The sequence below is a fragment of the Zootoca vivipara genome, chromosome 12 (assembly GCF_965207765.1).
Source record: "Zootoca vivipara chromosome 12, rZooViv2.hap1.1, whole genome shotgun sequence".
In the NCBI taxonomy this organism is placed as follows: Eukaryota; Metazoa; Chordata; class Lepidosauria; order Squamata; family Lacertidae; genus Zootoca; species Zootoca vivipara.
In genome coordinates, this window is record NC_142595.1 from 49,121,586 (window position 1) to 49,145,644 (window position 24,059).

Sequence of the window (24,059 nt, forward strand, 5' to 3'; positions counted from 1 at the left end):
ACCAGCTTTGTCAAAACAGCACTGTCCCTTACTGCTTTCAGTTCGCTTAAAGAAAATGTTATGAAAATGATGTATAGATGGCACCTAACACCAGTGAAATTAGCAAAAATGTACAGAACAAACAATTTATGTACAGAACAAACAATTTATGTTGGAAATGTAAAGAAAAAGAAGGTACCTTTTACCATATGTGGTGGTTTTGTAAAGGGGTGAAAGCTTTCTCGGAAATGTATTATAATGACTTTAAAAAATGATGAAATACTTTTTTTATTAAAAAAAAACCAGAAGCTTTCCTATTAGGTATAGTAGGTAGAGAAATATGTAAGCAGGAGAAAACATTGTTTTTATATGCAACAACAGCGGCAAGAATGTTATTAGCCCAAAGATGGAAGCAAGATTTACCAACAAAAGAAGAGTGGCAGATGAAATTAATGGACTGCGCATAATTGGCGAAACTGATGGGAAAAATCTGGAACCCGCAGGACCAGGCTTTCCAGAAAGACTAAAACAAATTTATGTTATATTTGAAGGGCAACTGCAAACAATTAACATCACTAGTAGGGTTACAGGAAGTTTTGTAAGGATCAATTTATTACTTATTGTAGTAATACAATACAATTACTTAACTGAAATAAGTAAGGAATTACTGTATATAAAGATAAGATTTAGCAGGAATAAGAACTATAGGAAAATGCAAGTTATGGAGTTTGAAAACCACTACAGTCAGGGAGGAGGGAAGTCACAGGCTCATGGAGCCAAATGTTTTATTTTGGGGGGAAAAGGTTATGATGTTATGCAAAGAAAATATATGTAAAAACCAATAAAAATTATTTGAAAGAAGAAGAAGAAACAGCACTCTTCCCCCCCCCCCCCCCCCGGCCAAGAAAGATATGTTGTAGGAAACAAGGTACCACCAGAACAAATGCACAGATGCTGATTCTTTTAATTCCAAGAGAGATCGGCGGAATGGGCGGAGGAGAGGAGAATCAACTTCTTTCAAAGCTCCTATACTAAGCCTTCCACCATCTAGTGGCTTCCGCCTGTTTTCCATCAAAGCTCCCATCAGCCCCCTGTTTTGGTCCACTGCAAGTAGACTGTAGCCAACTGGGAGATCAGAGCCATCTGCTTGTCTTCTTGCCCCCCCCCCCCCAAAAAAATTCCCCTCCATTCGTGAAGGCTTCTGGAGAGGGAGAGGTGGCAAGTGGGAGCGCCACAACTAAGGCAACAAAACGGTGAGCGTTTCCTTTCACAAGTTATCGTAGTCGTCATCTTCCTCGTGCTTCCTTTTCAAAGGGTTCACCTCGCCGGAGCCGCCCTGCGACGACACCATGTTGGTGGTGATGAGGATGTTTTTGGACCCGATCAGGGAGGGGTTGATCAGCACATTCTGTACCGTGGGGGTAGTTGGAGTCGCTGAGAAGGAGAAAGGGATTTGTTAGATAGTTATACTGTCTGTCTGTATGCCAAAATCAAAAATGATAGATGGATACATGGAGGGGGGGAGGGATAGATAGATAGATAGATGATAGATGATAGATAGATAGATAGATAGATAGATAGATAGATAGATAGATAGATAGATAGATAGATAGATAGATAGTCAAAGCTGTGGGGAAATACAATGGTACCTCGGGTTAAGAACTTAATTCATTCTGGAGGTCCGTTCTTAACCTGAAACTGTTGTTAACTTGAGGTACCACTTTAGCTAATGGGGCCTCCCACTGCTGCTGTGCCGCTTAACCGATATGTCAGGAATGCTTTGATGGTGTTTCCTGCTTGGCAGGGGGTTGGACTGGATGGCCCTTGTGGTCTCTTCCAACTCTATGATTCTATGATTCTATTTCTGGGTTAGCGGAGTCTGTAAGCTGAAGTGTCTGTAACCCGAGGTACCAATGTATGGCAGAAATGTACATTGAAAGTGTTGCCTATAAAAGAAAATTATTACAAATTAGTTTGGAGATGGTATTTAACACCAGTCAGATTAAATCGAATAAACAAGGAATATTCGGTGCTACGTTGGAGGGGATGCCAGGAAACAGGGAATTATGTTCTCATGTGGTGGGGTGTAAATATGTATGTGTAAATATGTGTAAATATGTGGTGGGGTGTAAATATAGGATATTCCAGGCAATCAAAGGAAAGTATTCCTCTATGCGACAACAGCTGCCAGGATGCTCATAGCAAAAAACTGGAAAGGGGGGGGGGAAATCCCATCAATAAAAGAATGGCAAATTAAACTTTGTGAATATATAAATTTGGCAAGATTTACAGCATTCTTAAGGGGGCAATTGGACCAAAAATTAGCAAAAGAATAGGATTGTGTCAAAGAATACATGAAAAAACATTGTTCTGGAGTAAATATAATCGGTATGCAATGAATGAAGCTTTGTAGGGTTAAAGAAATTGGGGGGGAAACGGTGCAAATGGTATAAAGATAGAGGTAATTTACATTAGACACAATTCAGAAATATTAAAAATTTTGAAGTCTCAAAACAGGACGGAAGTGTTTGTGTATATTTACGTAAAGTTTGTTATGATGGTATGGTTTTCTTTGTAGGTTTGTTTTTTGTTCTTTTTGTTTTGCTCTTTTTTTCTTTTTGGATTTTATGTCTGTAACTTTTGTTGTAATTCGCATTGAAAATAAAGTAAAAAGGAAACGAAAGAAAAGAAAATATTGATCTGATGTGTAGATATCTTTCCTGTTCTAAACAAAATAAAAAAAAATCCTATTCTAATTAATTCAAGAGGGTTCTGAGAGCTTTTCTCTGTGTGAAAGAAACAAGCTGAAGGTTCGTGATGTTTTCAGTTAGTCCTTCAGAGAAGCCGAGTACAGCTGGCTTAAACTGGTCCTGTTATCTCTTTCTGTCAAGGTCATGCTGACTATAACAAGGCCAGAAGGAGCCTGGGTTTCACACTTTCTTTGTCTTTCTACATATCTCTCTTGCTTCTGGTGTGGTGTTCTGTATATAGTGGGTTTTTTTAAAAAAATAGTATTTTATTAAATTTCCATTTTATAATATTTAAACAGATCCTTAGTGTTATCTTAACTCTTTGCTCCTATGAGCTAATCGACTTCCCTCCCTCCTGCCTCATGGTTTTCATAATTCATTTCTGTATCCTAGCATTTGCACCTCTTCCAATTTACATTTCGCTTCTTCCAATTATCACAAATTTTGAGTAAATATAAAAAGGTAGTAATCATTAACGTTACAAGTCTTTTTATATCAACCCTGCTTAGTGTTGCTAATTGTTTACAATTATCCTTCAAATATTGCACAAATTTACTCCAGTCCTTTGGGAAAGCTCGTTCACGCTGGTTTTCAGATTTTCCCAGTCGGCTTCGCCAATTCTGTATATAGCGTTAAGGTTTAGTCTTATAATAAGTTTTTGTAAGTTTAAGTTAAGTCTGCTGCAACTGGATTTCTTAGGGACGGTGCCAATCCTGAATGTATTGGATTTGTGACCATTATGCTCATTTGCCTTCAGGAGCAGTAATAATAATAATAATAATAATATAATAATATAATAATATAATAATATAATAATAATAATAATAATAAAGCTCTGCTGGTTGAAATATTAATTGCCTCTGGTCTATTTGGGGGGGGGGGAATCCTGCAATGTGTTAAAGTTTTTCCTCTGCTAACTATACGGAGTTCTGCTCTGGATCAATATTGAGTAGAATTAATGACAGAAAGTGCCATAGTTAAAACTGTATGCTTCGTGAAGAAGTACTTTTTTCCTAATCTGTCCTGAATCTTCCAACATTCAGCTTTAATAATAATAATAATAATAATAGCGAGACCAGCTGGCTCCCTCTATCCAAGACTGAGTTAAGGATGTGCCGAAAATGTTTTTTGCAGGAGAAACTCAGCCTTGAGGCAGCCACTGAAGAGTAATGACCCTGTTCTTCTCACAGAGGAATGCAGCTCTGATAAGACCAACACGCTTTTGCTCTGTGAAGGTGACTTAATTTCTAAGCATGTGTGAAGTTAAGGCGAGGGAATGCCTCTATAGGAAGCCTGTGTACTTTGCAGGCCTGTGGAACCCTTGACGGTGGCTTCCCCAACAGCCATTGTTCTCAGCCAATAAACTTGCATCAACCTTTCTCATCAAGCATTTCTCGGGACGCGCAGAGCTGCGCTTTTTATTATTATTACAGTCAAACCTCGGTTCTTGAACAGCTCCATCGTTGAACATTTCACATCCCGAACGCCGAAAACCCATAGAATCATAGAGCTGGAAGAGACCACAAGGGCCATCCAGTCCAACCCCCTGCCAAGCAGGAAACACCATCAAAGCATTCTTGACATATGTCTGTCAAGCGTCTGCTTAAAGACCTCCAAAGAAGGAGACCACCACACTTCTTGGCAGCAAATTCCACTGCTGAACAGCTCTTACTGTCAGGAAGTTCTTCCTAATGTTTAGGTGGAATCTTCTTTCTTGTAGTTTGAATCCATTGCTTTGTGTCCGCTTCTCTGGAGCAGCAGAAAACAACTTTTCACCCTCCTCTATATGACATCCTTTTATATATTTGAACATGGCTATCATATTACCCCTTAACCTTCTCTTCTCCAGGCTAAACATACCCAGTTCCTTAAGCCGTTCCTCATAAGGTATTGTTTCCAGGCCTTTGACCATTTTGGTTGCCCTCCTCTGGACACGTTCCAGCTTGTCAGTATCCTTCTCGACCTGTGGTGCCTAGAACTGGACTCAGTATTCCAGGTGAGGTCTGACCAGAGCAGAATACAGTGGTACTACTACTTCCCTTGATCTAGACCAGGCATCCCCAAACTTTGGCCCTCCAGATGTTTTGGACTACAATTCCCATCATCCCTGACCACTGGTCCTCTTAGCTAGGGATCATGGGAGTTGTAGGCCAAAACATCTGGAGGGCCGCAGTTTGGGGATGCCTGATCTGCAGATGCCTGATCTGCTGACTCATGTCAAGTTTGTGGTCTACCAGGACACCTAGATCCTTTTCACCCAGAACTGCTCCGGTTTTCAAAAGATTTCCAGAAGCCGAACGTACCACGTGGCTTCCGTTTTGAGTTTTCTGCCTTCAGCTGTCAAACGTTTCGGAAGTCCAATGGTCTTCCGGAACGGAATACGTTCGACAACCAAGGTTTGATTGTATTATTTATTGAATTTATATACCGCCCTATACCCGGGGGGCTCGGGGCGGTCCACAGAATAAAATCAAGATATAAAACCACAAAATACCTAATAAAAAAATACAAACAACAACCCAATAGTCCCCCCCCCGCCAAGAAGGTGGCACAGGTATTGGGTTTTGTCCTCTTAGCTAGAAAGGGATGTCAGCCTTCACAACAGCTCCTCTGCCTTAGGTTCAAGAGAAGAAAATGGCCAGCCCATCCTTATTCTCAGCAGCGGCTAGTGCCCAGAGACCAGCAGTAGGATGAATCAGAGCCAATGACAGGGAGAGCCACCATCTGACCCAGGCAAAGGCAAACTCGGCCCTCCAGAGGCTTTGGGACTACAACTCCCATCATCCCTGACCACTGGTCCTGTTAGCTAGGGGTGATGGGAGTTGTAGTCCCAAAGCATCTGGAGGGCCGAGTTTGCCTTTGCCTGCTCTGACCAGTTGCAAGAAGGAAGACGGGTAGGTGGGGGTAGCTGAAAGCAGGCGCATTGCCTGGGCTACTTGCCTAACAGAGCTGTCTCTACTGCTCATTCTATTCCAGGAGTTTGCCACATAATGGTGCGAGCTGGAACACACACACACACACACACACACACACACAAAACATCCCGCCCACCCCCAATCTTGCAAATAAAGGTACAGAAAGAAGACACACACACACCTTATGACAATGGGTATACTAGGAAACACGGCCATAGAGAAAGGTGACCAGCACACCTTCAAGGCAAAGATACTAGCAGGAAATGCAACAATAGCTTTAGGTTGGAAAGATAGAGAAAAATGGACAGTAGAGGTCTGGACTAATTATTTGTTTGAATTTATTCAGTCAGACATCGTGGCAGTAACGTCACAGGAAATAACATGGAAGGCCAAGTCTACTGTGATAAGGACCAGATGGAACCCCTATCTTCAATGGATAACAACTACTGGACCAGAAGACATTCAGTGGAAATTAAAGACATTGTGCCCGTGGCTGAGGACAACTGTTTGAACCCTTCCAATGGATTATGGGTGGGTGGTGGGTGGGAAGGGATAGGAAAAATGGTACGGGAAATTAAAAATTGGAAGGAGAGAATATAATGTATGTAAAAATTCTCGTACTTCAATAAAAATCTTTTTAAAAAAGAAAGAAAGAAGGCACACTTGAGCTCACACTTTTCAGACCTGCCAAAAAGTTTAGCTCTTGTGCTAATCCTGGTTCCCCCGTTCGAGGAAAAGCTCTGCAGCTATAACACCTGGCGGCGTAGCTTGCTCTCACCTGATTTTACCGAGGTCTGGGAGGTTGGGATCTGCACCGTGAACCTTTGACCGGTCAGAGGCATGGGAGTGCCAACTTTCGTTGAAACGGACACCGTCTGAGCCGAAGGAGTTCCTGAAATTCACACAACCAGGATTTGGTTTCAAAGCAGCAACCCGTTGTTTTTAAATCAATGGTGACATTTGGGGGGGGGCCAGGCAAAAACATGAAGAATAACCCTTCCTCTGCACTATGCATTTAAATTATTGCTTAACCGTCATGGCTTCGCCCAGGAGCTACACTTTACCTCCCCCCCTCTTCTCTTACTATCTGTGTTTTCTCAGTCTTCTTATTTCAACTATCATCAAACAGCCATAGGACACATTGGAACTACACATTTAAAGCACTATAGTGTCACATTAAAGTAATGGCTTCTTCCCCAAAGGATTCTGGGAGCTGTGGTTTGTTAAGGGTGCTGAGAATTGTTTGCCGTTGTTTAGTCGTTTAGTCGTGTCCGACTCCTAATCCCCTCACAGAACTACTATTCCCAGAGTGGTTTAACCTCTTCTTAGGAAGCTCTGGGAATTATATTGCCGTGAAGGAAATAAGCGCTTCCAAACAACTCTCAGCAACAAACTATGCTTCCCAGGATTCTCTGGGGGGAAGCCATGGCTGTTTAAAGTGGAATAAGAGCGCTTTAAATGTGTAATAATTTATTATTTATACCCCGCCCATCTGGCTGGGTTTCCCTCAGCCACTCTGGGCGGCTCCCGGCACAATATTAAAAACATGACAAAACAGCAAACATTGAAAACTTCCCTAAACAGGGCTGCCCCCAGACGTCTTCTAAAAGCCAGTCAGTCTTCTACAGAATCAGAAGCTGCTACTTGCCTAATGTCGGCGTGCTGGGCCTGCTGGTGACGGTGCCGACACTCAGTCGTGGCACCGTGATCCGTGCTGCAGAGGACGATATCTGGAACGAAGCAGCACCCGATAAATAGGTCATTCAGGGCCACCAGCTCAGAAAACGGCCTGTTTTAAAAGGGAGGGCCGTGCATTCAGTAATACTGTGCCATGGGCTGGTTGGATGTGGAGAGATGGTGGAAGGAACCAGCTGGGGGAATCACCAGGAGAAAAAGGCTCAGAGCAGACAGAGGAAGAAGACTGGGAGGTGGAGATGTCGGAAGCTGGAGAGGCTACAGCAGGCATCCCCAAACTGCGGCCCTCCAGATGTTTTGGCCTACAACTCCCATGGTCCCTAGCTAACAGGACCAGTGGTCGGGGAAGATGGGAATTGTAGTCCAAAACATCTGGAGGGCCGAAGTTTGGGGGTGCCTGGGCTACAGGCTTCAGTGAGCAGGGAGAGTCTGTGGCAGAGAGACTCTTCATATTGGGTAGGCTCCTTACCTTCTTCTGAAAAGACTTCAACCTGTAATTTGGCGCTGTGAGGCAGTATCTATCCGGCGGCAACCTCGGGCCAGAGTACGGCTTTATCAGAGGCAACGGCGTTTGGTTCTTCTGTCTCGCAATATCTAGCAAAAACTGTTCCAAAGGAAGAAAAAGAAGAAGAAGAAGAAAGAACACCTTGAACCAAGTCAGCCCATTGGCCCAGCAAGCTCAGTATCGGGCTCCCTGATTGGAAGCGGCAGCTCTCTAGGGCAGGCCTAGGCAAACTCGGTCCTCCAGATGTTTTGGGACTACAACTCCCATCATCCCTCACCACTGGTCCTCTTAGCTAGGGGTGATGGGAGTTGTAGTCCCAAAACATCCGGAGGGAGGGCCGAGTTTGCCTAGGCCTGCTCTAAGGGTTTCAGGCCAGGGTCTCAACCAGCCAAACCTGGGAGAGATGCCAAAGATTGAGCCTGAGACTTTCTGCATGCAAAGCAGGAGCTCTACAGCTAAGCTCCTCTCAAATTCTCCTCTCAAATTCCTCCTCAGCACCCACCATACTGGCAAAGGGGGAAATCACAACCTAAGTGCTGGTCCACATCTAGGCCACATTGACAGCATACATTTAAAGCACTTCAAACAGTCATGAATATACCCCAAAGAATTCTGGGAGCTGAAGTTTGTTAAGGAGGTAAGAATCATAGAACTGCAGAGTTGGAAGGGAACCCCAGGGTCATCTAGTCCAACCCCCACTGCAATGCAGGAACAGGAAGGTGGCCCATACGGGAATCGAACCCGTAAGCTTGGTGTTATCAGTTCTAACCAATTGAGCTAACTCTCGGCCGTGAGGGTGCTGAGAGTTGTTAGGAATGCCCCTATTCCCCTCACAGAGCTATTACAGTCATACCTCGGTTTAGGTACGCCTCAGTTTGAGTACTTTCAATTTAAACTTTCAGTTTAAGTACTCCGGGGACCCGTCTGGAACGGATTAATCCACTTTCCATTACTTTCAATGGGAAAGTTCGCTTCAGGTGAAGTACGCTTCAGGTTAAGTACAGACTTCCGGAACCAATTGTGTACTTAAACCGAGGTACCACTGTATTTGAAAACTGTATCTCTTGAAAACTGTATCTCTGTGAGGGGGGAAAAGAGCTCTCCAAACAACTCAGCGTTCTTAACAAACTGCATCTCCCAGAATTTTTTTTTTGGGGGGGGGGGGGGAGTCTACACTGTTTAAAGTGCTATCACAGCGCATTAAATGTAAGGCATGGATGGGGCCTTAGCCTCCCTTATTCTTCCTCCCTGCTGTTTACCTGCCACCTTCCTTCCATAATGGGGCCCAGGGTGTTTTTATGTGGCTCCCAGGTGATCTACCCAGGCACTTCCAACCAGCTTAGCTTGAGCAAAGCGATGGTCTCGCTTGCCTTCCAAACACACCCCAGGGCCCCTTCTACCCTGCTCACGTTAATTTTGCACAGCGCTGTGGTTAAACCACTGAGCCTAGGGCTTGCTGATCAGAAGGTCGGCGGTTCGAATCCCCGTGACGGGATGAGCTCCCGTTGCTCGGTCCCAGCTCCTGCCAACCTAGCAGTTCGAAAGCACGTCAAAATGCAAGTAGATAAATAGGAACCGCTACAGCAGGAAGGTAAACGGCGTTTCCATGTGCTGCTCTGGTTTGCCAGAAGCAGCTTTGTCATGCTGGCCACATGACCTGGAAGCTATACGCCGGCTCCCTCGGCCAATAATGCGAGATGAGCGCGCAACCCCAGAGTCGGTCACGACTGGACCTAATGGTCAGGGGTCCCTTTACCTTTACCTTATGCTCGTGTATGGCTTTACATGAATAATAAGAATTCTTCCTTTCCCCCAATATCACATGATGCTTTAGAAAATTCTAGAGCCACTGATGTATTAATACACCACGGATGTATTAATCGCCTTTCAAACCGCCATCTCACGGCCCTTTACACGTAAGGTAATTTAAAAAACAAACAAGCAGTTAAAGGATAATTAAAAACAGTTAAAACATACATCTCTGGGTGGCGGCGAAGTGAACGACTGGTCTGTCCTGCACTGGATAGCCAGCCTCACATCGTCTGCATCGACACTCGACTTCTTCGCGTGACTGGAATAAATTTTGGCGTCTTCCAAGATGGTTGTCACATATCCTGACAAGAAGTAAAAGCCAGAATGCAAGAACGTAAGAGCGGCCTGCAGGATCAAGCCAAAGGCTCATTTAGCCCAGTATCCTGTTCACGCAGGACCTGAGGATAACACTTGCGATTCCCCACTCGTGATTCCCAGCGAATCCGTGTTCAGAACAGTGTTAGAAACTCAGATATATAAGCTGGGGGGCCAAATGGCTCCTTAAATCAGGGTGACAGTTGCTAAAACAGAACGCCTGGTTGCCATTTTGGGGGCCTGGTGGCTCAAAAACCGTATTTTTCAATACAACTTTTTGGTTCCTGAAACCCATTCTGATTGTTCAGACAATAGATAATGGGTAGAATTCTACAGGACAGGGTACGAATGTGTGAAAACAGTTGCGAGCCAAGGATCCGCAGGCATGCACCTCCAGATGGTGGAGACATCAGGCACCATTCTGGCGCCCAGGCATCTTTCACTTGGTCGCAAGTGGCCGATAGCCAGGTGCAAAATGTGCCTGGCACCTGGCCAATTTCTAACTGTCAGGGACTGGGCAGAGGAGGAATGGTGGAGACCGCCTCCCCAGCCAGACCCTTCCAGGGAGGAGGAAGAAGAAGACAGTATAGATCAGGCATCCCCAAACTGTGGCCCTCCAGATGTTTTGGCATACAACTCCCATGATCCCTAGCTAACAGGACCAGTGGTCAGGGAAGATGGGAATTGTAGTCCAAAACATCTGGAGGGCCGAAGTTTGGGGATGCCTGGTATAGATTTACAACAGGGGTTTGAGGGAGGTCACAACTCAAGAGACAGATGAGGGGGAAAGTTGGGAAATCATGGGAGAGCCAGAGCAACACCTGGCTGACGCGTTGTCATTAGAAAGCATCCCAGACCCTCCATCTCCCAGAACCCGGCGAGCCATAAAAGTAGGGGAGCAAAGAGCTCAAAGGCAGAGGGCATGATGACAAATGTAGAAGTGGGAGAGACAGGAGGTGGAGATTCATAAGGGACAACACCATTATCCAAGAGGCTGGGTTCTATAGCCTCTCTCTGTAAAGACTGAAATGAAAAAGGACTGTAAGAAACTTTTCCTTCTCTCTTAAACTTTCCTGGGCAACCAGCCAGGAGCCGCTAACAGCACCCTGACACTAACACTGGTTCAGAAGTATGCTGCCTCTGAAAGTGGAGGTAGCCCACAGCAGCCATCGGAAGCCTTATTATCCCCCCCCAAAGTCTCCACCCCCATCATTCTGCCCGGACACAGAGGCCCAACGCTGAGGGCTTTCTGGCGGTTCCCTCGCTGCGAGAAGCCAAGTTAAAGGGAACCAGGCAGAGGGCCTTCTCGGTGGTGGCACCCGCCCTGTGGAAAGCCCTCCCACCAGATGTCAAAAAGAAAAACAACTACAAGACTTTTAGAAGACATCTGAAGGGTGCCCTGTTTAGGGAAGCTTTTGATGTTTAATAGACTATTGTATTTTAATATTCTGTTGGAAGCCGCCCAGAGTAGCTAGGGAAACCCAGCCAGATGGGTGGGGTAAAGGTAAAGTGACCCCTGACCGTTAGGTCCAGTTGTGGACGACTCTGGGGTCGCGGCGCTCATCTCGCTTTACTGGCCGAGGGAGCCAGCGTACAGCTTCTGGGTCATATGGCCAGCATGACTAAGCTGCTTCTGGTGAACCAGAGCAGCGCACGGAAACGCCGTTTACCTTCCCACCTATTTATACTTGTACTTTGATGTGCTTTCTAACTGCTAGGTTGATAGTTGGGGGCGATATAGAAAAAATAGGGGTGGGTTGGCTTTTGCTGCCTAACTCCCCCAAGGGACTGAGTCCCCTAAGTCCATGATCGGTCAGAGATGAATGGATGGAGGCCGGAGGCAGTGAAAGCAAGGTAGATCTTTATTTTTCTGTTGCAACTGAGTTTCCTCCCCTCCTTGCAAGGAGGCAAGAGAGACCCCCAAACCAAGAATGAACATCTCTTTTCAGAGTTTGTATTTTGGCATGGAGCAGGAGGGCACCCCCTCTACAAACAGTCAGAAATTACATCACCCCTGAGGTGGGGTTGCTGTGGCTCAGGCAGGCCAAGGTGTGACATTCCTGAAGATTTGGCAAGTTTCATAGTTCCAGACACAGTTTACACAAAACATTGGCATTTTGATATGACCATCAAGATGCCTGTCAGAAATCCCTCAGTGCAGAGCATCTGAGCAAACAATCACAATTAATACAAAGGAGGTTCATATAATATAAGAGAACTTCAGGAGCTTCCCCTGATTGCTATTTGCCTACCTGTTCAGGCAAGGGGGATTAAGGAGGCAGAGGAAATATTGAGAGTCTTTAGAGCAGGCATCCCCAAACTGCGGCCCTCCAGATGTTTTGGCCTACAACCCCCATGATCCCTAGCTAACAGGACCAGTGGTCAGGGATGATGGGAATTGTAGTCCAAAACATCTGGAGGGCCGAAGTTTGGGGATGCCTGCTTTAGAGAGAGCCAATATGGCTTTTAGATTGCTCTCCTGTACTGTTTCAGACATGCGGTTTATATACTTATGTACGTGTTTACCTTGTGCAATTATCAACATGTATTCTATATCTGAGACCTTAGACTTCCTATAACAACAGAAAGTTGGTTCTTTGGTTCTGTCAGCTCAGACTTTTGGGTGCAGAGTTAAGTTCAGAAGAAAAAGCACTTTCTCTCTGCTAGCTGCTGACACTCTCGCCGATTTCTGCTGTGTTACTTTGTACCAGGGCTTCAAGGCCCATGGTGTGCTTTGCCTTGTGCAATTATCAACATTAATTCTGTATCTGAAACCTTAGAACTCCTGTAACAATATAGAACTCGCACCTGGCCAGGGGCAAATTCACCCAAATCTTTGACGTGGATGCAATTAAAACAAAAACAAAAAAATACCCAGCATGGAGACAACTTACTATATGCAAACTCCAGCATCTGATTTATAACCCGTGGCTCATATTCAGTGATCCCCATGTCTTTCAGAATCTGGGCCATCACCTGTGCAAACCAAGAGAGCAGAAGCTCGCGTGAGAGGCAGGATTCCCGTTATGGGGTGCAAGCCGGAAATGCAACCGCTTTCCTTGCAGCTGCAGCCCATGCAAGCCCAGGGGGTGGGGGTCCCCGGCAGCCCCTCTCCGCTCTTCCCGCCTCCCCTCCCAACCCCACACCTGAGCATCTTTGGGCGCGCTCTTGGGCGACGCCATCTTCACTGCCTCCATCGCCGCCATTGCTCCCAGGCGGTGGGGGGGAAAAGAGCAGCTGCAGCTCACTGGGCATGCGCGCCCCCAACAGGCACATGCGCAGTAGAGAAAACGAAGCGCGGGCCCGGCCGTTTCTCCCACCTACCCCTCTTACGATTGCCCGGTTGGCTCGTTGACAATATAGAGGGGTTGTTGGGTTCTTAGAAGACTAGCTCTTTCTCCGTCTGGAGTTGGCACTTACGGGTTTCCTTTGACAAAGTCATTTTACCTGTAGCCGTGAAAGAATCACTGGCCTTGATTAAGGAGCAGTTGAGAAATTCAAGATTGCGGCTGCGATTTCACTTAAGTGGCAGCAACAACACTCTGCTTCTTTCTTTCCTTCCTTGGAGATTTCTACGTTTTAGATGACATTCCTGCCATTGCAGGGGGCTGACCTAGATGACCCTCGGGGTTCCCTCCCATCCCTGCAATTCTGATAAAAAGCGGTGAACGTAAGCTCAGGAGTCCACGTTATTTTCTGGCTCAGGTTTTATTTCCTGCGGGAAATGTCGTGTGGCTCATTTGGGTTTGTGTGTGCTCACGTGTGTTTATCAGCATTCAGACGTTGCCCTGCCCACGTAAACGTAACCCCTAGCTATGTGATGGTTAGAGTGTTAGACTAGGACCTTGGGAAGAAGAGGGTTCGGATCCCTCATTCGGCCGTGGAGTTCACTGTGTCCCCACCTCTCAGCCTAGCCCACCTCGCAGGGTTGTTGTGAGGACGACATAGGGAGGAGGAGGAGAACCGTGTACACCACCATCATGTGCCCCTCGGAAGATAAGAGAGACAGGGCCTTACGACAACCCTGCAGTGCAGTCCACGTGTCCCCGTCGCTTGGACCAGGGCCGAGATTCCAAGCTCTCACCAGTCTCAGCTCGTTGAATGGCCAGTGGCCTGGAGGTGTCAGGCTTCGCCTCCCGACAAACAACCGTGCAGGGTCAGCCTTTTGAAAAGGCTGCCTTGGGAATCACACTGATAGGTTTCAGGCTGCGTTCAGACGACGCACCGCACCATCATCCAACTCAGGCATCCCCTAACTGCGGCCCTCCAGATTTTTGGCCTACAACTCCCATGATCCCTAGCTGGCAGGACCAATGGTCAGGGAAGATGGGAATTGTAGTCCAAAACATCTGGAGGGCCTAAGTTTGGGGGTGCCTGATCCAACTCTTTGCAGAAGATAATAATAATTGTAATTATAATAATAATAATAATACAAAAGTGGTGGATGCATGCAAGACGACGACAACTTGGCTCTTTGTAAACCAGTGTGCAGGAGCGGGGTTGCAGCAACCGGAGACCGGGAGGGCTTTGAACAGGGCAAGAGGTCTTGCTGGCAGAGGGTTGCAAAGCCAGGCTCGCTGCTTGCAGCAGGCGGTAGCCGCTCGCCGAGAAGCAAAAGGGAGCCGGGCTGCAGCCCAAGGAAACACAGCACCCAGATGAAATCGGGGTCAATCAATCCATTTAAAAAAAAAAAACACTGTTGCATTGGCCGGGAATCGAACCCGGGCCTCCCGCGTGGCAGGCGAGAATTCTACCACTGAACCACCAATGCAGGCACGATGTGCAGGTTTTGCCGGGATATCTGTGCACATCATGCGGGACGCTTCTGATTTGTGACTGCACAAAAGCCTTCTTGTTAATTGCAGTAATTAAAAAAGAGTTGCTGCAGGAAAGCTTGCACGTAAATGCATTGGTGGTTCAGTGGTAGAATTCTCGCCTGCCACGCGGGAGGCCCGGGTTCGATTCCCGGCCAATGCAAGAAAATTCCTTTTGCTGCCCCCAACCCCCACCTAGGAAAGGTATCCAATGTTCCGCACTTGCAAAAGCAAATACAGTACTCTCGCGGCAGAAGCTTTCTGTGCACCGCCGTCAATTTCATCAGGTGCATGCAGCGCAGTCAGACTGCTGGCTTGTGCTGTGGTGCACAAATGATTTTGCTCAAACAAATGTAGGTCTTCTAGGCGCCAACAACTGTCACCGTTGCTTTTGCAATGACTGGATTCTCTTGCATGGGGGGAATCAGGGGGGAGAGAAGGAATTTGCATTGGCTGGGAATCGAACCCACGGTCTCCCATGTGACGGGTGAAAATTCTACCACTGAATGCAAGCAAACCGAACATCTGTTGAAATTGCTTTAAGCCAGGAAAAAGAATTTTCAATGTAGATGTCATGCATCCTTTGTTTTGTAAGTAGTCATAGTTTCTTCAACTTTATCACCATTGGACATAATAGTAATCCCCAAAGTATGATGTGTGTGTGTGTGTGAGAGAGAGAGAGAGAGAGAGATCACAACTTATATCACACCTTGGTCTTCTTTTATATTGTTACTTACTCAAGGAGGCCACATCACCAAAAAAAAGTGTTTCGTTGCAGTTTTAACTAACATGAATTAGCACTTTAGATGTATTAATTGACTTACCAGTGCCAGAATTTGTGTGCTATCAACAACTGTTTTGCAAAATTACCACCGATATTAAGGCAGCGTTCTCTTTCTATAGTTTCCTGCCTTTCATTTCCCTGTGACCTAACTTTCCAGTTTCCCTTGCACCATTCATAACAACCTTTATAACATGTACATACAGGGGTGCGCATAACAGGTACATAACATGTATCTGATGGATTTGACTGTAGTCTGCGAAACAAATTTATTAAGCCTTTAAGGCGTCACAAGAATCTTTGTTGTTGTCTTTCTGCAAGAGATTAAATACTGCCACCCTTCTGGAAAGTTTTGATTTTGGGGGATAGGGGGGTCCAGCCCAGCTTTCCACAACATTGTGCCCTCTATTTTGGAGAAGGTTCTCTGATAAGCCCTCTTCTCTCTCTTCCACAACTCACAGGCCTTGTAAATGAATTGCCTAAGTTTTTACATGGTGTCTGCTTTGTGTGGGGCACAAGGGGGCAGTTCCCACGCTACCCTATGAACGATAATCCCCAGGTTTCATTATTATTATTATTTTACAAATAAATGAATAAATAACCAGTCACTTTCCAGCATTTCTAGAACCGGAGATATGAGGCAAAATTTAAGAACATAAAAATTGCCCTGTTGGGACAAGCAGGATTCAAGCACAAAAACCCTCTGCCCTCCAGAAGGTTGGTGGTTCAACCCCACCCAGGGACAGCTGTGAGAAGAATTCCTGCATTGCAGGGGGGTTGGACTAGATGACCCTCGGGGTACCTTCCAACTTTACAGTTCTTTGATGCTATAATTCTCCTGCACCTGGAAAATATACAGGTCCTGTCTCATTTATGTTCATGAATGAGTGATACTGTTCCCATCACTTTCTGTATTTCACTTTGCCCCGACCAAAAAAAATAATCCCGTTGTTATAAGAATTCTAAAGTCCCAAATATAAAATAAATGTTCATAAATGTACAAGGCGAATACATAAGTATATAAACCTTGTGCCTGAAATATCACAGGAGAGCAATCCAGAAGCCATTTTGACTCTCCCAAATTGACCTCAATATATTTCTCTGCAAGGAGGGAGGAAATGGGGAAAGCCTTCCCATTGTTTTTTTGCTTACAGATCCTATCTTAAGGGACAGGTAGGTAGCCGTGTTGGTCTGAGTCGAAGCAAAATAAAAAAATTCCTTCAGTAGCACCTTAAAGACCAACTAAGTTTATATTTTGGTATGAGCTTTCGTGTGCATGCACACTTCTTCAGATACCTTATGTTCATGAATGAGTGATATCTGAAGACCATCTTTAGGTATCTGAAGAAGTGTGCATGCACACGAAAGCTCATACCAAAATATAAACTTAGTTGGTTTTTAAGGTGCTACTGAAGGAATTTTTTTATTTTACCTATCTTAAGGGAGTATTTGTGTATGAAAAAGTGAGCCTGTGACCTGGACTCGGGAACTAAAGTATGAACCATCACAAAAGAATGGCCAGGCTGGCCAGGTAATGCAATCAGTGACCATTATCAGGTATCCTGGCAGACAGGATTTCTGCTGTAGATGCCTGCTTCTGTGATGTATGATGTTTTGTGGGGTGGTCTTGGCTTGGGCCACAGGGTGGGCAATTTCAAAAGTCTATATACCAGTAAGCACTTGTTCTGGGTTCTCTCCTCCCTCCTGCATGTGGTGAGTGGGGACCCTGTTGCAACAGTTTAATAAAGATCAGGCTTACTAGCTACCATACTTTGCTTCTCAATATACTCTGGTTGGCCTCTGTTATTTTTTCCTACCAATAGGGAACCCACTCTCTATACGGGCTCTGCAATAACCCATAAGGAAAAGGGAGCAGGTTTTTTTTTTCCTATAACACTGTGGACGATGTGTTTTGACTCCTTGAAACCGGAGTCTGGAGACTCCCTTGCGATGGCAGGGTTAAAAGCAAAGGCTTCGGAATAATTTGGAAAATGCAGCTGGGAGTGAGGGATGGTCTCGGGCCCTGGCCTTCACATCATCTTATCTCAGTTCTGCCTTTCAGGCATTCTGCTGGTAATAAACAATAAATTCCAAGCATCAGACGTGAATTCTGTTGCTACTGTGAAGAGGGCTGCCTTAGAATTCACAGGGGTTTTGTCTGTTGGGTTGCATAGTCCAGAAACACCCCAGGAAGGATTGGTCTATGCCAGCCTTCTTCAACCTGGTGCCCTCCAGATTTTGTTGGACTACAGATAGAGTTGCCATATTTTTGGGAAATGAAACTCAAAGTTGACGTTGAGCTTTTTTGGGGGAAACTCATATAAATTCCAGATGCATGGCAACCCATTTACCAACAAAGTGGGCAAAATAAATATGGTAGTATATTAAACTATAATTTGAGTTGCAGTAATAGAATAAAGCAGGCATGTCCAACAGGTAGATCGTGATCTACTGGTAGATCACTGGACGTCTGTGGTAGCTCACTGGCTCCCCCCAAAGAAGCTCAGCAACTTTGGCTCCCCTAAAAAAGCTCTACATGTTTGCCCTGAATGCCCCAAAACAGGGCTTTCCTTCCTAAAAAAAGCTCAACCTCAACCTGAACCCCCCAAAATGGGGTAGATCACTGCCAGTTTTTAACTCTGTGAGTAGATCACAGTCTCTTGGAAGTTGGCAACCCCTGGAATAAAGCAAAGGTAAAGGGACCCCTGACCATTAGGTCCAGTCGTGACCGACTCTCGGGTTGCAGCGCTCATCTCGCGTTATTGGCCGAGGGAGCTGGTGTAAAGCTTCTGGGTCATGTGGCCAGCATGACAAAACCGCAACACACGGAAATGGCATTTACCTTCCCGCCAGAGCGGTACCTATTTATCTACTTGCACTTTGATGTGCTTTCGAACTGCTACGTTGGCAGGAGCTGGGACCGAGCAACGGGAGCTCACCCCGTTGCGGGGATTCGAACCGCCGACCTTCTGATCTGCAAGCCCTAGGCTCTGTGGTTTAACCCACAGCGCCACCTATTCCAATGATAGAATAGGACATCCCTATTTTCAGCGGAGAAATGTTGGACGTTACGACCGTGCCATTTCTTCTCTCTGCGCTCCTTCCTCCTCTGATCACTGCGGTGGATAAACGGCTCGACTGGCTGCCTCCAGGCACTGTGATTCCCACCTGGTGGGGTTGATATTGCCAACCTTCCTGCCACATTTGCAGACTCCCTTGTGACACAGAGTTGTTCGGCCAGCGGGCCTGGTGCCTGAAGGCAGCTCCCCGTAGAGCCAGGTCCTTGGGTGGGATCCTGCCCTCTTCCATTCTGTGAACCTGACCAAGCCAGCGCAGAAGTCTTCCAAGACAGGAGTGTGAACATGAATGAATGAATGAATCAATGAATGAATGAATGAATCTTTATTTGCATCAGCCATTGGCCATAGCAATAAAACAACAATATGATACGGTATACAAAGAATAGAAAGAAAGAGTCAATTATATAAAATACATTTTAGGGTTTTGAATCAATAGTCAAATAGTGGATCTTATTCTGATTGCCCCAGCTAAAAACCTTGCAACCTTTGCTGTCACTTGCTCATCTTGATCTGCCAAGAGAAAGGACACTGTGGCAGTGGCTGGGTGACCCGGAATGGACAATAAAAGAGGGGTGATCATCTCATTCCTCAAGTCTTTATAAAGAGTGCAGGCCAGAAGGTGCTGCCCTCTCCATAGAGACATAAGCGATTTTCGTGTGGAATCTTTTGGTATCATCCCTTGAGTACAGCCGAGGGCAATTCATTAAATCTTCCTTCAGTAGCACCTTAAAGACCAACTAAGTTTTTATTTTGGTATGAGCTTTCGTGTGCATGCACACTTCTTCAGATACAGTACACTTGAAACAGAAGAGCCAGACCCTTATGTATATTCAAAGGGTGGTGGGGGTGGGTGGGAATGGGTGATGGGCTGATAGGAGTGGTAAACCTGTTGATGGCTGCTAATGACTGCAATAGGTCCTGCGGGGGGGGGGAGCAAGGCCTGAGGCGCTAAAGAAAGCTTGATCATGCATAATGAGATAAGAATCCTATGTCTTTGTTCATCCCAGGTGGCTCCATGGTTTTAAGCTTGGTAATGAGTTCCAATTCAGCAACTTCCCTTTCCAGTCTGTTTCTGAAATTTTTCTGTAATAAAACAGCTGCTTTGAGATCTTTGAGACGAGGTGTATCTGACGAAGTGTGCATGCACACAAAAGCTCATACCAAAATAAAAACTTAGTTGGTCTTTAAGGTGCTACTGAAGGAATTTTTTTATTTTGCTTCGACTCAGACCAACACGGCTACCTACCTGTCATTAAATCTTGTGAGAGTAAAAATGCGTCTATATTTTAGGATTGCCAGGTTATGCCGATAGGGTGCCAGGGAAGGTGGGAAATCGTCATACCATGGGCAAAATTTCCTTATTGTGGCCAAGTTGTTCTGATGCTCGATATCATTTAGGCGCTGACAAATTAGACTGTTTGCTTTACTAAAACCCAAAGTGAGTAGCTGTTGTGGTGATAAACCACAAGAGTGATGTTTTTGATAGACCATTTTAGTCCAGGCGATCTTGTGACAATCTTGCAATACAGTACTAGGGATATTAGACCGGGAGGGGTGGGGTGGAGATTTTAGGCGAAGCCAATAGTTAAGTGTCCTATGCCAGATCCGTAATTCTACCAAGGGAAGATTAGCCTCTAGGCGCAATGATGCTTTTGGGACACAGAGTGCTACAGAGAAAATTTGCCTTAAGAACTTTGATTGGACATCTTCCATAGCTCCAAGGTAAGCCCCACATAATAGCTCAATCAATTGATTGATTGATGATTGACATAATAGCTGTGCTATGGGTTTAGCTTGGAACACTTCCAGGACTGATGGTATATGTTTACCACCTTTTCAGCAGAAAAAGCGTGTCATAATTTTGGCGCGTTGGGACGCTTTTTCTTTTGTACATTTCTGGTGTGCAAGTGTGAACATGCTTAGGAGAACACATCTTTCCTTGTCCTGCCATGTGACTGATACCCCAAGTCCCACAAACCTTTAAGGTACATGACTTTCCCCCAAAGGATCCTGGCAACTCTCCTTTACCCCCTTCCCCAGAACTACAATTCCCAGCGCCATTGGCATATCGCCGTTCCCAGGATTCTTGGGCAGGAAAACACTGGGCTTTAATAATAATTATTATTATTTATTATTTATACCCTGCCCATCTGGCTGGGTTTCCCCAGCCACTCTGGGCGGCTTCCAACAAAATATTAAAATACAATGGTCTGTTAAACATTAAAAGCTTCCCTAAACAGGGCACCCTTCAGATGTCTTCTAAAAGCATATGTTTTTCTCTTTGACATCTGGTGGGAGGGCATTCCACAGGGCCGGCGCCACTACCGAGAAAGCCCTCTGCCTGGTTCCCTGTAACTTGGTTTCTTGCAGCGATTGAACCACCAGAAGGCCCTCGGCACTGGACCGCAGTGTCCGGGCAGAATGATGGGGGTGGAGAAGCTCCTTCAGGTATAAAGGTAAAGGGGCCCCTGACCATCAGGTCCAGTCGTGTCCGACTCTGGGGTTGTGGCGCTCATCTCGCTCTATAGGCCGAGGGAGCCGGCGTTTGTCCGCAGACAGCTTCCGGGTCATGTGGCCAGCATGACAAAGCTGCTTCTGGCAAACCAGAGCAGCGCATGGAAACGCCGTTTACCTTCCCGCTGTAGCGGTTGCTATTTATCTACTTGCATTTTGACATGCTTTCGAACTGCTAGGATGGCAGGAGCTGGGACCGAGCAACGGGAGCTCACCCCGTCACAGGGATTCGAACCGCCGACCTTCTGATCAGCAAGCCCTAGGCTCAGTGGTTTAACCCACAGCGCCACCTGGGTCCCACCCCCTTCAGGTATACTGGAGTGTTAAACATGTGGCAGCTGAAAAAAAGACCCTCTTAGCTGCTCTTGGTCTAATTTTGTTTAGTTTCTCGGTTGCTGGCTTTTTCACCCACCCACCTACCCCCTGCAGTACCATCTCGGTTGCCTCCTCCTGCCATTTCACATCTCGCCCAAACACCCTACTCTTTCGTTCAGCTTTTGGCAAAGCAGCCTCAGTGACGTCTGTCTTTCTGGTTTCATTTTACGTATTTTTATTTTTTAAGAGCATCGGCTGAGGGGTGATGCAGCCAACTGAGCCTCTTTTGGGGAGTTTCTGTGCAAAAGGGCGAGGAGGAGAATGACTCATACACTCCATCAAGAAAATTGGCACTTTTATCAGAGTCATGCCAGGCATCTTTTGAATAGTGCGGGGGTGGGGGAAGTTTGCTCAGGCACCCTTTTAACACTGACAAACGGTACACAAGTTGGAGAGAAAAACCCCAAAGGAGGGGGCTTTGTATTCAATTTATTCTTGCAATATCCGAGCAAGGAGAGAACCCCCCGGGATTCCAGTTTCCTCGCAATGAAGCTCAGCGGAGACAGTGGCGTTTAAACAGATTTGGACAAGAGTTAGTTTTGTTCTTTGGCTGAGGCAGTGGTCCTTTGGAAGCCTTTGGGTTCCAAGCGGCGTCTGCTCCTTTCCTCCTCCCTCCCAACCCATTTTCCTTTTGTGCTGCGTCTTTGTCGTTGTTGTTTTCGACAAACAAATATTGTTTGGTGCCCCCCCAAGCACAGAATCCTCGGCCAAAGTCTCCCAGGTTGCAGCAGGAGTATTTGCAGGTTGGATTTCTAGATCAGTAACGGCTGGCTTTAGTATGGCACAGATGCAGGGGCCGGGTGCGAAACAAGGCAGGGCTCCTTCACTTTTGAGAACTGTGTAGAAGAGGGAGGAAATCAGCAAGCGTAGTTTGTACGTGTGCCTATTCAGGATTCCTAAATCAATGTGCGCTCCTATGAGCCAGACCTCAAAGGCATATTTAGGGAAGCTTTTAATATATGAAGGACTATTGTATTTTAATATTTTGTTGGAAGCCGCCCAGAGTGGCTGGAGAAACCCAGCCAGATAGGTGGGGTATAAATATTATTATTATTATTATTATTATTATTATTATTATTATTATTATTATATCATCTTTCATCAATCTATGTATGCTGTTCATGGCTTCAAGACAGATATTCTTCAGTATTTTGTACTGGAATCAAACTTCCAACCCCTCCCTTGGTTCAGACATCCTCAAAAGGCCAACAAGATTTTTTTCAAAATTTATTTTCAATTAAATTTGTACACCGCCCAGGTACGAGGGTGGTTCACAGTATAAAAAATACAAAATAAAAAACACACAATACATAATAAAAACAAGGTAAAAAAAACCCAAACCCTTAACCCCCTCCCAGTGTTCCAGTTGTGGTGCATATGATTTTCCCTCTTCTCGTTTAATCCCCACAACAACCTTGTGAGGTAGAGCTAGGCTGAGAGAGGCAGTGACCGATGTCGAAGGTCAAATCCAGGGAGCTTCACGGCCGAGTGGGGGATTCGAACCCTGGTCTCTCCCAGGTCCTGGTCCAGTGCTCTAACCACTGCACCACCCCTGGTTGCAAACAGCCACAAAACACACATTCAGATAAAAGCAATGCCAGATGGAGAAAATAAGATGTGCAGAGTGCGAAACAAGCCAGCGCTTTTATGAGATATAATATGTCGGCAGCGGCTGAACTATGCTAAGTCATCTTCGCCACGGGTGCCATGCTTTTTTGGCAGTGAACATCCTGCTTTTTAACCTGAAAAGGGTTTTGGGGAGGCGGCTCACGACAAAAAGTTAGCATTCAGAGAAGATGAACGAAACGGCAACACAGCCTGAAGTAGCTGTAGCAAGCGGCAGGCTGGCTGAGAGGGGGCGAAATTCCTGCCAATCTTTAAAAAAAAACCCTAAAGAAATAAAGGATTGTTGTGCCAAAGACTTCATTTCATTTCATGTCATGGCATGACTCTCTTTCCTGATTGGGCATTGAGCCCCATCAATATATACATGTGGTTCTTGTTAAACTGTGGAACTCCCTGCCACGGGAGTCAGTTACAGCCACCCACCTAGATGGCTTTAATTTTTATGGTGTTTTTTTTTGCAATGACATGTTATTCGTTTCCCCAAAATAACACTAATAAAATAAAATAGAAATAACAACAATGCATAAAAATAACAATGGATTTTAAAAAATGAACAAATTTTTAAACCGTAATTTTAGTTGACCTCCCTCCAATCCCCCTCTTGGTTTCATTGTTCAGTACTACATTCTTAACAATCCCATTTTGAAACCTTTTCATCCTATTACAAGTGACTTTTAAAGGTTATACAGTACTAATGTAGAAATCTATACACAAAGCTTTAAAAAATATGCATTCAATAATTGTCCCTTTTTTAAAAGGTTTCGAATTATTAGGTAATTTGTCCTGCGTGCTTCAATGATTTGTTTTGCCAATCTTATTTATCTTCTTTGGCGATGGCTTCTTCCTTCTCTCAAATACAGGAACCAAGTCCTTCACTCAATAAGTCCTTCAATTCCTG

The 24,059-nt window shown here is 45.5% G+C and overlaps 1 protein-coding gene and 2 non-coding genes across 3 annotated transcripts; 1 reads left to right on the forward strand and 2 right to left on the reverse strand.

The window, feature by feature from the left end:
- Positions 1-573: 573 nt before the first annotated feature.
- On the reverse strand, positions 574-13,194 carry LOC118094256 (transcription initiation factor TFIID subunit 9). Its single transcript, XM_035134456.3, has 7 exons — positions 13,118-13,194; positions 12,866-12,947; positions 9,822-9,958; positions 7,809-7,943; positions 7,293-7,374; positions 6,423-6,536; positions 574-1,413 (listed from the first exon to the last, which is right to left on the reverse strand). The coding sequence occupies exons 1-7, from the start codon at positions 13,175-13,177 to the stop codon at positions 1,247-1,249; spliced, it is 777 nt and encodes a 258-aa protein (XP_034990347.1). The 5' UTR covers positions 13,178-13,194; the 3' UTR covers positions 574-1,246.
- Positions 13,195-14,671: 1,477 nt separating this feature from the next.
- TRNAG-GCC (transfer RNA glycine (anticodon GCC)) lies at positions 14,672-14,742 on the reverse strand. Its single transcript has one exon. It is a non-coding gene; the product is annotated as a tRNA-Gly (tRNA).
- A 135-nt stretch (positions 14,743-14,877) lies between these two features.
- Positions 14,878-14,948, forward strand: TRNAG-GCC (transfer RNA glycine (anticodon GCC)). Its single transcript has one exon. It is a non-coding gene; the product is annotated as a tRNA-Gly (tRNA).
- Positions 14,949-24,059: the final 9,111 nt, after the last annotated feature.

What these genes read in the sequence shown, in the direction of transcription:
- LOC118094256 (XM_035134456.3), bottom strand. Translation starts at nt 13,177, where the DNA reads ATGGCGGCGATGGAGGCAGTGAAGATGGCGTCGCCCAAGAGCGCGCCC. An exon ending in CTTCGCCGCCACCCAGAGAT is followed by an intron (nt 7,944 to 9,821) that starts GTATGTTTTAAC and finishes CCTTTGGAACAG; the next exon opens with TTTTTGCTAGATATTGCGAG. An exon ending in GCCCAGCACGCCGACATTAG is followed by an intron (nt 6,537 to 7,292) that starts GCAAGTAGCAGC and finishes TGTGAATTTCAG; the next exon opens with GAACTCCTTCGGCTCAGACG.